General features: G+C 41.4%; 2 protein-coding genes across 5 annotated transcripts in view; one reads left to right on the top strand and one right to left on the bottom strand.

Moving 5' to 3' along the window:
- The first annotated feature begins 852 nt into the window (after nucleotides 1-852).
- Nucleotides 853-8,817, top strand: cldn23l (claudin 23-like). 3 transcript variants are annotated; one of them, XM_008399944.3, is made up of 3 exons: nucleotides 857-1,237; nucleotides 4,780-4,825; nucleotides 6,971-8,817. In XM_008399944.3, the coding sequence occupies exon 3, from the start codon at nucleotides 7,047-7,049 to the stop codon at nucleotides 7,908-7,910; it is 864 nt and encodes a 287-aa protein (XP_008398166.1). In that variant the 5' UTR covers nucleotides 857-1,237; nucleotides 4,780-4,825; nucleotides 6,971-7,046; the 3' UTR covers nucleotides 7,911-8,817. The 3 variants fall into 3 exon arrangements, with proteins under 3 accessions (XP_008398167.1, XP_008398166.1, XP_081459449.1); XM_008399945.3 differs by lacking the exon at nucleotides 4,780-4,825 and having other exon boundaries at nucleotides 853-1,237; XM_081603323.1 differs by lacking the exons at nucleotides 857-1,237; nucleotides 4,780-4,825 and adding an exon at nucleotides 6,336-6,571.
- Nucleotides 8,818-13,462: 4,645 nt separating this feature from the next.
- cnksr1 (connector enhancer of kinase suppressor of Ras 1) overlaps nucleotides 13,463-15,382 on the bottom strand; it is a 30,805-nt gene continuing 28,885 nt past the window's right edge. For both annotated transcript variants that reach the window (XM_017302365.2, XM_017302364.2), the window contains exon 21: nucleotides 13,463-15,378. In XM_017302365.2, the coding sequence (XP_017157854.2) occupies nucleotides 14,809-15,378 (570 nt within the window). In that variant the 3' untranslated portion in view covers nucleotides 13,463-14,808. The remainder of the gene's footprint in view (nucleotides 15,379-15,382) is intronic.

Genomic DNA, 15,382 nt, shown 5'->3' with positions numbered 1-15,382 from the left:
TGAATAAATCATTTTTAATATTCTTTGTAAATCTGAAGAGAAGCATATTTTTATTTTGCCACATAATGTTGCTGTTATTACAGCTTCTAGTTTTTCGTCTACAGACGACATTTCTGCTCCTTTCTCTGCAAAATAGCTCAACCTTTGTCATAACTAATGTTTAATGAACATCAGTTTTCAAATTCTCATTTTACTTTAGGTCCAGACTTTAACTAGTCCGTTGTAAGCTACTCCTTTGTGACTCCGTCTCGAATGTCCAGGGTTGTTGACCTGCTGGAAGGTGAACTTTGACCCCAGTCTCTAGTCTTCTGCAGCTTCTCGCAGGTTTTTTTAAATCTCTGACCAGCTTACCCACAGCATGATGCTACCACCACCATGTTTCATCATTGTGTCATAAATGTGATTATTTGTGTTTCTTCTTGCTTCTCTTCCATAAAGGAAGATTTTTCATCTCGTTCTTGCCCTCTTGACAGATTTTGCAGCTCCTCCCTCCTCCTGGCTGCCTCTCTGTTAAATATCTGTTGCTTTAGGTGAATGACCGTTTCTTGGGAGGTTCAGAGTTGCACTAGAGTCTTTCTATTTGATGGGTTAAACCACGCTTTTTAAGAAGTTCAGAGCTTGAGGTATTTTTTAAAACCCAACATTAAACATTCCTGAAAGGACGACACACTGCCAGTTCCAGATGTGTCTCTAATATGGCTGATTTGGACACCAGTGATCAGAGGAAATCACAGAACTGAAGGCAGAACTGAAGGCGGTTAATTTGGATTTTATTTAGCTGTATTAAAGGGGGATTATTGCATATGCATGCCACACTTTCCAGATCTTTAAGAATATGTTTACGAGCCTTTGCAGACTCAAATCAGAGCTCTATAACCTCAGAGAAACTAAAATGTAATTGCAATAGACACTCTGCCCTGCGTATAACAGAGACATTACTTCAGCTGGTGAGAGAGGGGCACAGAGAGAGAGAGAGAGATGTGAAAGAGCAGTCAGACAGGGAAGGAAGGAGCAGGAAAAAGGGGAACACACACAGAACAGAAAACGGCTGAAATAAAAAGAACACAGGCAGGAGCGAAACTGGAGGCTTGAGTAGAAGAGAAAGAAGAAACGATGGGGATAACTGGAAGGTGGCTGCAGCATCTGTTGCCAAAGAGAGAAGCATGTTAGCGATTCAGACCAGAGCAGCGGTGCAGCCTGCAGTCTGCAGTGAGATGCACAAAACCTCTCCTGAATGGTAAGTGCCTGACTCCCCTGGCTGCATTTGGGTGATCGTGTCTGTGAACTGCTCTTAGCATGCCTGCTTTCAGACAAAGCAGTGAGAGGGTCAGTAATGGTATGGTGCATATGATTCTCGGCTCATCACCAGTTTCTATGGAGATTTCTCCTTTTGTCGTTTCTACATCAAAGCAAACGAGAACCTTGGAATCCTGCAAAGTTGCAGCATTTTCAGGGCAGAAGCTTAATTTCTCACAAGGATCTAATATCAGTCGAGTTGTTGAGAATGAAAAAGCTCAAACTTTGACAACCAAAATCAGGCTTTGCTCTATCAGACATATTAGATTAGCTCTAATTACAACAACAAAAAAAACTCGTGGAAACTCTTGATCCAAATTACAGCGTGTCTGTCATTTTCTGTCTTTGCCACCATGTCAGCTCACTGAAGACAAACCTGCAAAACAGGATAGAGCGAGCATGACACACGGCTGCAGGTATGTGTTCATGCAGCTATGCAGACAAATGCTGGGAGCGCAACAAAAACCCCCACAAAGAAAAACGTATTCAATTAAAAATGACGGAAAACATAAAGACATGCAGATGCTTAAATAATGGGAATTATTTTAAAGAAGACATTCAGTTTCACAATAATAACAATAAATATGCAAATATTACTGTAACAATTTGTTGATTATTGTATATATTTAAGTACATTAAAGAAAAAAACATAAAGAAAGAAAGAAAAGCAAAAATTCAGACACTATACAACCTACTAGTATCAGATAGAAATTATAATTAAAGCTAATGAGGAGATCTATCATCTAGCAGGAACAACAGGAATAGAAAATGAAAGAGAGCCTCACTTTGGTCAGATGAGCTTTTTCTGTTCTCTGGATGTGTTTCTGCACATCTCAGTCATAGTTTTTGGATGCCTTAAATTTAGTGAAGTGATGAACTGAAAATGAGTTTAAAAGGGTTGATGAAAGCTTCCAAGACATGGAGGAAAATGGAGAAATCTAGCAGAAACCTTTCAAATATTCAAAGCAAAGCCTGATATGTAAACAAAGTAAATATTGTTATTATAAAACACAACAGCTGTGTCTCTTTTAGATGCGGATTTCTGTATGTTTACGGAACATTATGTGCGTGATATGTGATGTCTGCATTGATGTTTGGACAGTGCAACTGGATTACAGAACCAAAACTGTATTTTTAATAGATTATGCTTGTAATGGGTGCATTTCTAAATATATTACACAAATAAAATTTCCTAGAACTAACTGTAGAGCAGAGTGTGCAGCCTGCACAAAGTAAGCAAAACTCAGATCAGCTTCAAACTGCAAGAAAAAAAGATTACAGTTCCACTCTAAAATAGTTTTATGTCATTCAGCTGTGGATAAACTGTGTTGATTCATATTTTAGACACAATCTATCTGGTATATTCTGAGGAAAGTGGCCTTCTCTACAAGTATTAGCTCAGAAAGCTTCAATTCGTTATTGTTTCTCTGCTGTTTTCAGACTATGCAGACGGCCTTTAAGTACTTTTGCTCATATGAGATCACTTTAAAAGACTATAATTATATTTTTACAGCTTCAACTTCAGTTAACATTGAGAAATGGAAAGTCTGAACGACCAACCGTCATCTAGAGTAACAAAATGTCTCATTTTACAAACTCATTCTTTTTGCTTTGAAGATTTGGCCAAAGATCAGAGGAGATGAAGAAACATTCTTTCACTTTGAGCTGGAAAATGTCTCCCCGGCAAAAACGAAACATTAAAAATAATAAACATGTTTTTATTTGCCTGTCTGGGTCTCATCACAGCACACCTGCCTGTGACTGTCACCATTTCTGTCCCTATATACTAATGCAAACAGTTCTGTCTTCTTAAGCTATCCATCAGTGCATCTTCAGTTTCATTTTGAAGAGCAATGTTTTTCCAGTCTGCCATGTTTAATAAATAATACTCATGTTTAAAGATCGAATTCACCCAGGCTCAGTATTCTCTGGTTCGGCTGCGGTGGATATTTTCACCTCCTCAACATGCAGACATGTGTTGTCATGGAAAATTTTAACACTGAACTCTTGATGGCATCTCATGACAAACACTACAGTCTGTGCCAGCAAAAAGTCACAAAGCTGCATATTTTAGAAAAAAATCATTGCTGTGCAAAAGTCTAAATATGATGTGCTGATAAAACCAAAACACTCTTCAACACACAGAACACACTGTGCAGTAGAAACAGCAGTCGCTCTTTAGTTTAAATACGTTTTAGGTCAGCTTTAGAGCTAGATTATTTGTAAATTACAGTAGCTTGCAAAAGCATCTTAAATTTTTTCCCATTTTGTCACTTTATTACAACCACAAACTTTACGCATTTACCTAAACCCAATCATGTAGAAAGAAACCTTTAGTAAGTTTGGTCTCGCCACCTCTTCCACCATTTTACTGTTTCCTTCACGGTTTGCATCAAACTTTAAACAGGATCTCTGCGTCTCTCTTACAATGACAGCTTTCTTCTTGCCACTCCATAAAAACCAGGTTAGTGAATCTCACATCTAATACTTCTGTCAACAGATCCAACCAGCTGAGCTGCGGGTCTCTGCAGCTCCTCCAGAGCATCTTGGCTGCATCTCTGATTAATTCTCTCTCATAATCTAACCGTGCTTTAAACTTCTCCCTCACTTTATTATTTGACTTCTGAATACATTTTGTGTTGGCCAATAACATGCAATCCCTTTATTAAAGTTTGTGCTTGTTGTATATTCTGTGAGCCTGTGACCAGATGTTTAGTCAGTTTATGCGTTGTCTTGTATTTTATGACTGCTATTGTTACACTGAAATGTTTTTCTGCACAGCCTGCATAACTACAGTGATGAATCTTAAACGTTAAAACATCGGTGAAGGGCTTCGTGTTAAACTCTAAGCAACATATTTCCTTGTCTATGAAGCCAACTTTACACTAAATAGTTTAGAGGAACATCTGCAGCCTACTGTTTGGTCTCTGCAGAAACCCACAAAGCCCTTCCAGTGTGAATCTGTTCCTTCCTGTTGTCTCAATATTTCTGATAACTGCATTTGTTTGACATAAAACCATATTGACCATGTCTGCGGTGTCAGGTTGCCTTGTCTGGAGGTTAACTCGTTCCCAGACCTGACGTGATTACTAAACCAACAGATTTCCTCCAAGGTCACGCCTGGTTCTCAGGCGTCAGACTTTTGGAAAACGGCTCCCTCCTGTGCATGCACACAGAAACACGGCCGGGACGTGAGCTCGCACACACGGCCGCGCAGACTGAGATCCAGCAAGGTCGTCTCATTATTACTGCTCCACATACACGGCTGTCACATTGAGACTGCCCAGGTTATTGTATCCTAGCAACAGATTCAGGCATCGACCTTTTTTTTTCAGTCCAAAACAGGAGCACTGAAGCCAAGTGGTCCCTTTGTTTTCTCTTCCTGCATGTTTTTGCTCCTCTTCAGACCTCTTCAGTGTCTCCACTTCTCATTTTCTATCGTCTTTGTCTAACTCAATCTTTCTCTCCCACTCTGACTCTTAGAATGAAGAGTCTGCAGGTAAATAAAGCAGAGAGTTTTCATGAAGAGGTATGAGACAAGCCATTTCTTTTATTAAACATTGTGCTGGTGGTGTTTGTGGTGTGCTTGACATTGTTTACAGAAGAACTTTGTTTATACTGTATTACTTTCTGACGTTAAATCATACAATTCATTTTTATTCATATTTGCTAAATGCCAGAATAATGAAAGAGATACTTTGCTTTCATCACTTCAGTCAAAATGAGAACACATACCAATGTTACGATGTGTTTAAACAATAGCGGAAAGTCCAGATGGAAAGTTCAGATGATGATGTCATGAGTGTGTGAGCATGTGACAAAGGTCAAAGGTGGATGTATTTTAAATACTCTGCTTCGTAGTGAGTGACATCAAGAGAAAATGAGGACATCAGGAAGGAAATGTTTGATTTTCATAACTGTGATTCATGTTTGGGTGTGATTTCCAGTTACGTACCTGAAGGTACCACCTTCATCTGTTCAAAACACAACAAAATGTTCAGCCAGGAGGAAGGAAACAGGTTCTGTAGGAGAGTGTGTCAGTATCCACAAGCCTGCACCAATCATGCGAGCAAGGATGAAACCATTAATTATGAAGTAACCAATTATTATTATTAATTAGCCAAATTAAAACAGGTTGGATTTCTGATTAAATAATCAGCGTAAAAATAGTACAACTGTTATAATGACGTTAGAGACTAGAGAGCCACATGAATAGCTATGGGCCGGATTTGACCTTGTGTTTGACATTTGGGCTAAATAAACTCAACTTCTCTCACAACCTTTGCATTATTCATTTTAAAATCATAACTTTATCTCCTTCCTACATTGCTCAAACCAAAATCTACTCTCCACTGTAATTTCACCTGCAGATGAGGGATCTGCTGCTAAAACTGATCTGTTTTTATATTGTATTGATGTTAAAAGGTTCAATAAACGTGTTTGCGATGCAGTAGAGTATTTTTAAGGTCATGACTAAAGCACAAAAGTCATGTATTGTACTTGCTGCCTTACTGTAAGAAGTATTCGGCTTTCTTTCATAATCCCATTCGGGTTGGGCGCCTTTGGATCCGTGCCACTCCCTAAGATTTTTTTAGTTAATGCATTAAATTAAATAATTATGTAATGATTACAATACAGCCCTGTTTTTTTTTAAACAAGTAATCCCTACAAGGCAATCATTCTCACTGAAATTCACCTACAGTCGGTCAAAGACATCATCAGATTTTGCCTCATTGTTTCCTTTGATCAGTTTTATCTGCTGTAAAATAATGGGGAGATTTTTAGGCATTAACGATGTTTTGTTCACTTTTTCAGACATTTTGCAATCATGAGAATCCATTCAGTTAATGGAAATGGATATAATTGTTTAACTGCGAGATCCATGACATGCAAATATCAAGTTATTATGGTGGCAATCAATCCATGTCTTTAAAATTAAGTTCTGCATTTACTTTGACGCAACTGCTGCTAATATTAGATCAGGCTGTTTGCAAACGAGTTAGCAGTTGCTTCCTTCCCCTTAATTTTCTTTTCTTTTCTCTTCTTTTGCTTTCTTTCTTTTGTTTCTTGGTACCTCCAGTTCCTTTCTTGCCTCCTGCGCCTGTGGCTGTCAAATTGAATCCCTCTGTGTGTATCGCTGTTGAATCAGCCGAGTCCTGGTGTGCACTAAACCAATCTGCACTGTTTTATGAGGGGCTTCTGAGAACAACCATCATGATAGTTAGTGCAAAATTCAATCTTCCAACCACCTGACTCAGCAAAAGACATTGAAAAGGTTGTGATTTTTTCAGAGCTGTGGAAATCAACACTTTAATGCTGTGCTAATTTACACTCTATGTGTACTAAAAACCCCAAAATTATTTTACTGTTGTTGACAAAATAATGTAGTAAAGCAGAATTATACATGCAGCTCTGAACAAATAAAAAGAATGAACACCAAAAGGAAAGACAAGAGTAATGATCCCCTGTTCTACATCAGCCCGAATAAAACATTTAGAACTCATTAACTCAGTTCATTTTTTAGCAATTGATTATTTCACACCAACCCTTTGATTAATCTGATAAAAACATTTGAGTCGTTTGACGGCCCTGTTGTTTTGTTCTAACACTCTGTATGTAAACATCTGGTTTCAGCTCTACAAATCATCATGATTTCATTGTTCTCCTTTTTCAGAGTTGTTTCTCACATTTCTGCTGGAGCTCCAAATCAAGCTGCATCCCAGTGAACTAACAACCAGATCGTCTGTTTTATGCGTTTTGGGGGAAATTCACTTTACATTCCCAGCACTTGTTTAATCTTTTTTCACCGCTTAGCTACACCTCTTGAGAGATTAAAAAGAAAATCAGCTTTAGCACAAATGATGCAGACTCCAGTCTCCATGGTGATGGGGATTGTCTTCGCTCCTCTGGGACTTGTCCTTGTCTTCACTGCCGCCATCACCCCTCAGTGGCGGGAGGGACAGGCTCGCCTGAACATCGGGGGGTCGGGATCTCTCCTTCGGTCCGGAGCAAAGGGTCACGGTGTGGGTGTCAGGTCCGGCTCGGTGGAGGCTCTGCTCCTGCTGCGCTCCGACGGCCTGTGGGAGAGCTGCTTACAGGTGGAGCAGTCCGAGCTGAAGCAGTGCTGGCCCATAGCCGGCCCGTACCAGAGAGACGCCCGGGTTCGGCTGGTGCAAGGCCTGGTGCTTACGTCCTTGTTCCTGTGCGGCATCGGGATTGTCCTGGCTTGCATCGGGGTCCGATGCTGGACAGATCTGCCTCTCAGGAGGGTGGCGGCTTCAGGCGGACTCCTGGTGGTGGCCGCCGGCCTTCTGAGCCTGACCGGGTTGGGGGTTTACACCCACAACCTCAGGAGACTGGGGGTGGATCCCAGTCAAGGACTCAACAACCCCAAGTTCCCCCAGCTCAGCCTGAGTCCAGCCGGGTCGCTCTACTTCGGGTGGCTGGGTTCTTGTTTACAGGTGCTGGGAGGCGGCGCGCTGTTGTTCAGCTTCAAGCGACCGAGATGTCCGACTTGCCCGTCCCGCCAGGAGCAAGCCGTCTGTCCTGCGTGCCACTCGTGTCCTGAAATGACCAGCAAGACCGACGTGGACGTATATGAAGTCAGCTGTTAGAATGTGAGCACAAAAAAAACAAGCTTTTCTTCGATAATCGTCAGAATCAAACCGAACCGAGTCTCTGCGATTAATCTCAAACATTCAGATATTCATTCCTCATAGGTTTTTATCAACATTTCTGATTTATTTCTTGCAATTTTTTTATTTATTTTAGGAGCTCAGAAATGTTACTGTTTTCTTCTTTAAAAAATTCTGAGAATAATTTCAAATTTTCAGCTTTTTTTTTGTTCAAATGTACTCATTGTTCTATCTACAATGGCTATAAAATGTATTATTCAGCAAGAGACAAAAAAGTTGTGTTTCTTTTGGGCTGTGAAAATTAGCTGGTTAATCCACTGTTAATTTGTTTGGGCCTGATCAACGCACAAGCTGTCAACAAAGTCCACAAATGTGCACAAAACAGACGTTTTGTCACACAAACCTGCCAATGAAGGAAGTAAAATTTGGAGTAATTATTATGGCTGATCCATATTGGAGTCTGGAAAATGTCTGTAAAACAATCCTGACAAAACAAAGTTTACTGTAAATATAAATCCCAAAATGTTGCAGTAAGAAAGATAGTTAAATAAGTATGGATTTATGGAGCTTTTTGCCTTTCTGTACATTAGTTTGAGTCAGAAAAAGGCTGTAGCCATGTCAGAGAACCAGTGTTAGTGTTTAGATGAGGCTGTTGGATGCTAAATGGTTTTAGACACTGGATTTCCTGTGTGATATTTATTAGCAAAAATGGACAGAAAACAAATGAGATGTTCTGATGATGTGCTTGTGTTTCTTTAAATGTCCGTCTTATATCGCTGAGGCGATCAGCAATGAAACCAAGAGGTGATCAAGATTGTTTAGTTGTGTTTTTATCTGTTTGTAAATTGTGCGTTCAATAAAATATTCAAATGATACAATAAGTAAATACTTTGTGAAATTTGTTTGGGTAATGAAGACATTTATGTACAAAACAACATGTTGCATCTTGTAAATGTCAATGTCAGCAAATTGGAATAACATCAAAAACTTAATTTAAATGTTGGAACTGAAATTTCTCTCTACCACAGAAAAATTGTGATTTATTGAGCTGTTAGGCACAATCATCGATATTAACCGAAACAAATACTCTAAATTTACCATTCAGTATGACATAAGTCTGTTTTTAAATTTTATTTTTCACTTTTTGATGGCTTTTTAATTTAAATGAGATGATCCTGTATCATTATTTTACATTCAACTAAAGATATTGACAAGCTGGGATTATATATGTGCAAGTCTTTGCTACCAATGTTTCTCTGTTGACACAAATCTGAAATGCAGAGATCGTTCCAGACAATGCTGTGCAGAAAATAACCCGGAGGCGCTGGCCAGATACAGCCGTGTTAGGTTTTATGAGACCAGATGTGATTACTGGCGGTGTATTAAAGTTAAAAGCTGAGTCACTGAGCATTTTTTTTGCAAACAAAGACAATCAGCCACAGAGAAACAGCAATATTTGTCTCAAAACACGCAGTGTCATGCTGGTGATCAAGTGTCAAAGTCATAATCTCACTCTGAAAAATCCAGAAAAATCTAAAACTTTATTGTAAGCCTTTTTATTTTATTTTCAGGTTTAAAAATAAATGCTTAAAATTGGAGACAAAGTTATTCAAACCCCTGATATCAATACTTTCTGCTTTTACTTATACGACAACATATTATGATGATCCAGAGTCTTAGATCCTTTTGTTGTTTTCACCAGAGGGTTTCTGATTTAGTTTTTTTTTGTCTGTTAAGGCATTTCTGTATTGATTAGGTCATATGTTTTGTATCATATCTCACAAGATCATAAAAATGTCCTAATATTCAGGACCTAGCACAGTTAACTGAACTCCATATTTTTTTATCTGTGTGATTGAAGAAATGAAAATGTATTTTTCTAGAATGCCTCCCAAACAAACCGTGACATGAAAAATCATCTAAAAGCTGATATACTTAAAGAAGTTTATGAGTATGAAAGCATTTTCATTTGGGTTCTGGGTTGGGTTTTTGGGTTCAACAAAAACATTTTATTTTTGATGTTACAGGAATAAGTGTTGCACAAAACTGTGCTAATTTTTAACAAACTGTTTTCAATTTAAAGGCTGGATTTTTCAGAAATGTTCAATGTGAGATTATTTTGCATCTTGGTAATAAGAATTGGTATCAGCAAAATTGGAATCGGCAGGTCAGGCTTTTTAAAAATCAGTGTACCCCTACGGAGAATAACTGTGGAGGACACAATAAAACGCTGATAAAAATAAAAGACAATTGGTAAATCTAGTCAACAAATATAAGGCTTGGAACAGGTGTGGAAAACACAATTATAAACATTACTTTCACAGAAACAATTATTTGAAGCTAAGAAGCAAATGGATTCAGTCATTATTTAGTTAGATTTAAACTTGAAGCCAATGTTGAACATAAATCTGACTGACATTACAATAATGTCAATCATTACTGCTAATGAAGGTTTTGTTGATTTCTGGTCAAGAAAAGCTAAGCAGAGAATGAAATGCATTTTATTTCTGTTGTTAGAGGACAAATGTAAGAAGCAAAGTAATAAACATTGAAATTCACCCAATGGAGACTGACATCAACAAAACGTTTACTAGTGACTCGCTAGAAAGCCCTGGAGGACAGCCAGAGACCAAAGGGACTCGCTATGAAGACCTGGAGGTCAGCCGGAGACCAACGGGACTCGCTATGAAGACCTGGAGACCCTGGAGGTCAGCCGGAGACCAACGGGACTTGCTATGAAGACCTGGAGGTCAGCCGGAGACCAACGGGACTCGCTATGAAGACCTGGAGACCCTGGAGGTCAGCCGGAGACCAACGGGACTTGCTATGAAGACCTGGAGGTCAGCTGGAGACCAACGGGACTCGCTATGAAGACCTGGAGACCCTGGAGGTCAGCCGGAGACCAAAGGGACTCGCTATGAAGACCTGGAGACCCTGGAGGTCAGCCGGAGACCAACGGGACTCGCTATGAAGACCTGGAGACGCTGGAGGTCAGCCAGAGACCAACAGGACTCACTATGAAGACCTGGAGACCCTGGAGGTCAGCCGGAGACCAACGGGACTCGCTATGAAGCCCTGGAGACGCTGGAGGTCAGCCAGAGACCAACAGGACTCACTATGAAGACCTGGAGACCCTGGAGGTCAGCCGGAGACCAACGGGACTCGCTATGAAGCCCTGGAGGGACCATCAGATTAGAGTCTGATGGTCTGGTGACAAAAAAGACTTGAGATCAAAGGCCTCAAGTTCCCATGGCACCGCAGTCCTGCGGGCCTCAAGCTTTTCTGCAACAGATCAGTACATCCCTAAGGGTTCATAATCGTTCATAAACCTTGGAGCCCTCATGCCACTGCTTTATTTAGAAGTACCATCTTTCAATCCAGTCCTTGAGAGTGTCTGTTTGGCTTTTCCTGCTCCAGGGCAGTTTTCATCTGCTCCAGGGCGGCTATTTCCTGCTCCAGGGCGGCGTTCTCCCGCTCCAGGACGGCGTTGTCCCGCTCCAGGGCCATGTTGTCCCGCTCCAGGGTGGTGTTGTCCCGCTTCAGGGCGGTGTTGTCCCGCTTCAGGGCGGTGTTGTCCCGCTCCAGGGCAGTGTTCTCCTGCTCCAAGGCGACTATTTTCTGCTCCAGGATGGTATTTTTCTGCTTCAAGACGACTCTTTTTTGCTCCAAGGCAATGTTCTCCTGCACCAGTGCGGCTGTTTCCTGCTCCAGTGTGGCTGTTTCCTGCTCCAGTGTGGCTGTTTCCTGCTCCAAGGCGGCTGTTTCCTGCTCCAGTGTGGCTATTTCCTGCTCCAGTGTGGCTGTTTCCTGCTCCAGTGTGGCTGTTTCCTGCTCCAGTGTGGCTGTTTCCTGCTGCAGTGTGGCTATTTTTTGCTGCCAAGTGGTGTTTTCCTCTCTAGTTAAAGTCCGTTGTATTTTCTCATTCTCGGAATCAGAAGACGAATCCTTGCTTCTCTGATTCATTGTTGATCCTTTATGTCTTTACAATTCCAAAAACTGCTCAATATTTTCTTGCTTTCGTTTTCAATCTCTTGTCATTAGACAATCCTTCTACGTGCTCTCCAGTTTCTGCAATGGTTATGACCGCAGAATTCAAGAGTGCAGCTTTGTGATGCATCACTCTTTGTGACATCAATTTGCGTGATGTCACAAATTCTCCCGGGTTCTCCGGGAGTATGGGGTACCGGGCGCTTTGATACGGGCTGTCAGGTCCCTGTATGACCGGTGTCAGAGTCTGGTCCGCATTGCCGGTGTTGCGTCCAATCCGCGTTTCCCCATCAGATACGGTTCCCCCTGCGTCTTCTTGCCGCTCCGCCCCGCCCACGCGGCAAAATACGCACGTGCTCGTGATGAGCACTGAGAAAGCATTTTAATGCTCAATATTACATATCAGATACAGTTCCCCCTGTTTTAAAGTGGGGGAACGGTATCTGATGGCCATATATATATATATATATATATATATATATATATATATATATATATATATATATATATATATATATATATATAATATGTATGACATATATATTATTTGTTATAATTATTAGTATTATTATTAATTTCACGCAAAAACGTGAAGAAGGTGTGACGACTTTGCCGAAGCATGTTATTTGAGCTTTCACGGTGTCCGTAGTTCCCCAGATAAGCGCGCCGAACACGCAGGTGCTTGCTACGCGCGTGCTTTCTCACTGCTCATCACGAGCACGTGCGTATTTTGCCGCGTGGGCGGGGCGGAGCGGCAAGAAGACGCAGGGGGAACCGTATCTGATGGGGAAACGCAGATTGACGTACCACCGGCAGTAAGTCGGGCTCGTTTCCGGTGAGAGTTGGACTCCGCCAAGGCTGCCCTTTGCCACCGATTCTCTTCAATACTTTCATGGACAGAATTTCTAGGCGCAGCCGAGGTGTTGAGGGGATCCATTTTGGTGGCCTTAGGATCGCATCTCTGCTTTTTGCGGATGATGTGGTCCTGTTGGCTTCATCGGAACGTGATCTGCAGCTCTCACTGCCTCCAAATCCGAGGCCATGGTCTTGAGCCGGAAAAGGGTAGAGTGCCTTCTCCGGGTCAGGGGGGTCGTCCTGCCTCAAGTGGAGGAGTTTAAGTATCTGGGGATCTTGTTCACGAATGAGGGAAGAAGGGAACGGGAGATCGACAGGCGGATTGATGCAGCATCCGCCGTGAAGCGGGCGTTGTACCGGTCTGTTGTGGTGAAGAGAGAGCTGAGCCAAAAAGCGAAGCTCTCGATTTACCGGTCGATCTACGCTCCCACCCTCAGCTATGGTCATGAGCTTTGATAAATCTAGACAACAAATATAAGGCTTGGAACAGGTGTGGAAAACACAATTATAAACATTACTTTCACAGAAACAATTATTTGAAGCTAAGAAGCAAATGGATTCAGTCATTATTTAGTTAGATTTAAACTTGAAGCCAATGTAGAACATAAATCTGACTGACATTACAATAATGTCAATCATTACCGCTAATGAAGGTTTTGTTGATTTCTGGTCAAGAAAAGCTAAGCAGAGAATAAAAAACATTTTATTTTTCGATGTTAGAGGATAGGAAGCAAAGTAATAAACACTAAAATTCACCCAAAGGTCACCGACATCAACAAAACATTTACTAGTGATTGTCAGTCATTCTGCTCTGAGTCACGTTAATAATTTGCAGCATTTATTTTTTTTCAGTAATTTAAATATTATTTTAAAACTGTGATATAAATTCATCAAACAATGACTGATAAATGTAAATTTTTGCATGTTTTGCACAGCTAAATAAAACTCAATATTTACGTTCTCAGAAAATCATAATATTTCATGAGACCAATTAAAAAAATGACTTCCTATTCAGAAATTCTGTAATTACCGTATTATGTCTTCACAGTTAGTGAGACTATCCACTAAAGAAGCCGGATTGTCACATGCTGCTAGGTCAAAACAAATCAATGGAAAGTTTGGTGGAAGGAAAAAATTGGGTAAAACAGAAGATTATGATGCAGCTCATTCAAGAGTTTGGAGCAGATCCAGAACATGGACATCCTTATCAAGAGTCAATGTGAGATGCAACAGACTGTTGTTAAGTGGTGAAAATACCTTTTCTCAGATAAAAGTAGTACATTTTTTTATTTCATTTGGAAATTTAGCTCATGCTGGAAATCCAGCACAAAGTCAGATTTCATTGGACTTTTGTAATATTCAAATTTATGAGAACAGAATTTTTGGTTTTTATTATCTGTGTGCCACAATTAACACAAATAAACACTTAAAATGAATCAGTCCGGGTACAAGTTTCACTTTTCAACTCTTTTTCATCATATTTCAATTTACTGAAATATACTTGTATACATTGGATCTAAACTCTCTTTATTCTTTCAAAGCAGCATCAAGACCTGCACTGCTTTGTTCACAGCTCATCCAGACAGTCAGTCTGATGAAGAGTTCATCAGCAGGAAGTGAAGTGAAGCTCAGACAAAAGAGCTGAAAAAACTTCGACTAGCAGCTGCAATGCTGCTGGAAACGTTTCATCAAATGTTTTTCATTCATACCTTTATTAAGGTACTGTGAGTTAACCAATAAAAACAGTAATTATTGGAAAATATTTACACAAAATATCAAAAAGGCATGACCTACAAGAAAATTTTAAAATAATGCAAAATCTAGTATATTTCAGAATTTCATAAATATGTGCTGAACACTTGGCAGATTTTCTTTCTCATATAACAAGAGAATAACGTCTTTAAGGTCGCAGCCTTTGATTTAGAGGCAATGTTTAGAGATCCTGGACGTAAATATCAGAACATGCGCTCCTGTTCGACAGCTCCGTGGAAAACATTGGGCAACAACAAACGGGCTTTACTGGGCCGCTCAGGTTCTAGATGTAGAAGTAATGATCACCAGCGTCTCTGCTTTCTGCGTTTTTGCGCAGCTGATTGTTTATGGAGTCCGACAGCGATCCCAGAGAGAGTTCCAGCACCGGGCTCGACTCGGGACTCGGACATTCCCGCGGGATCTCCAGGAGAACATCAGACGGCTCCGCGTCGACGAGCTGCTCACCGTCGCTCAGGCTCAGTCTGTACGCGCCCTCCGTCTCTGCAGCCGCTGTTTCCGTGGCAACCGTTTCCAAGGCGACGTCCTCAGCAGGCGTGTCCCGCGCCGGAGCGACGGCCTCGCCGCCCTCTGCCGCTGCGGCGTCCTCGCCGCCCCCCGCCGCAGCGACGTCCTCGCCGCCCCCCGCCGCAGCGACGTCCTCGCCGCCCCCCGCCGCAGCGACGTCCTTCTTGCCCCCCGCCGCAGCGATGTCCCTGCCACCTGCCGCCGAGGCCAGCTTCTCAATTTCTGAAACCAGCTCCTCGTTCTGATCCTTCCACCACCGGTACCTGGACGCGGTCAGGTCCGAGTCGTCCAGGAGCTTGTTGATCTGCAGCAACTCGGCTTCTTTCGCCTGC

The sequence above is a fragment of the Poecilia reticulata genome, chromosome 22 (genome assembly GCF_904066995.2).
Source record: "Poecilia reticulata chromosome 22, P_reticulata-male-v2, whole genome shotgun sequence".
NCBI lineage: Eukaryota > Metazoa > Chordata > Actinopteri > Cyprinodontiformes > Poeciliidae > Poecilia > Poecilia reticulata.
The sequence above is the reverse complement of the archived record's forward strand: the minus strand, read 5'-3'. Positions and strand labels throughout refer to the sequence as shown.

Bases quoted from the DNA above. Each gene is read 5' to 3' on its own strand.
- cldn23l (XM_008399945.3), top strand. From the start codon at position 7,047: ATGCGTTTTGGGGGAAATTCACTTTACATTCCCAGCACTTGTTTAATC.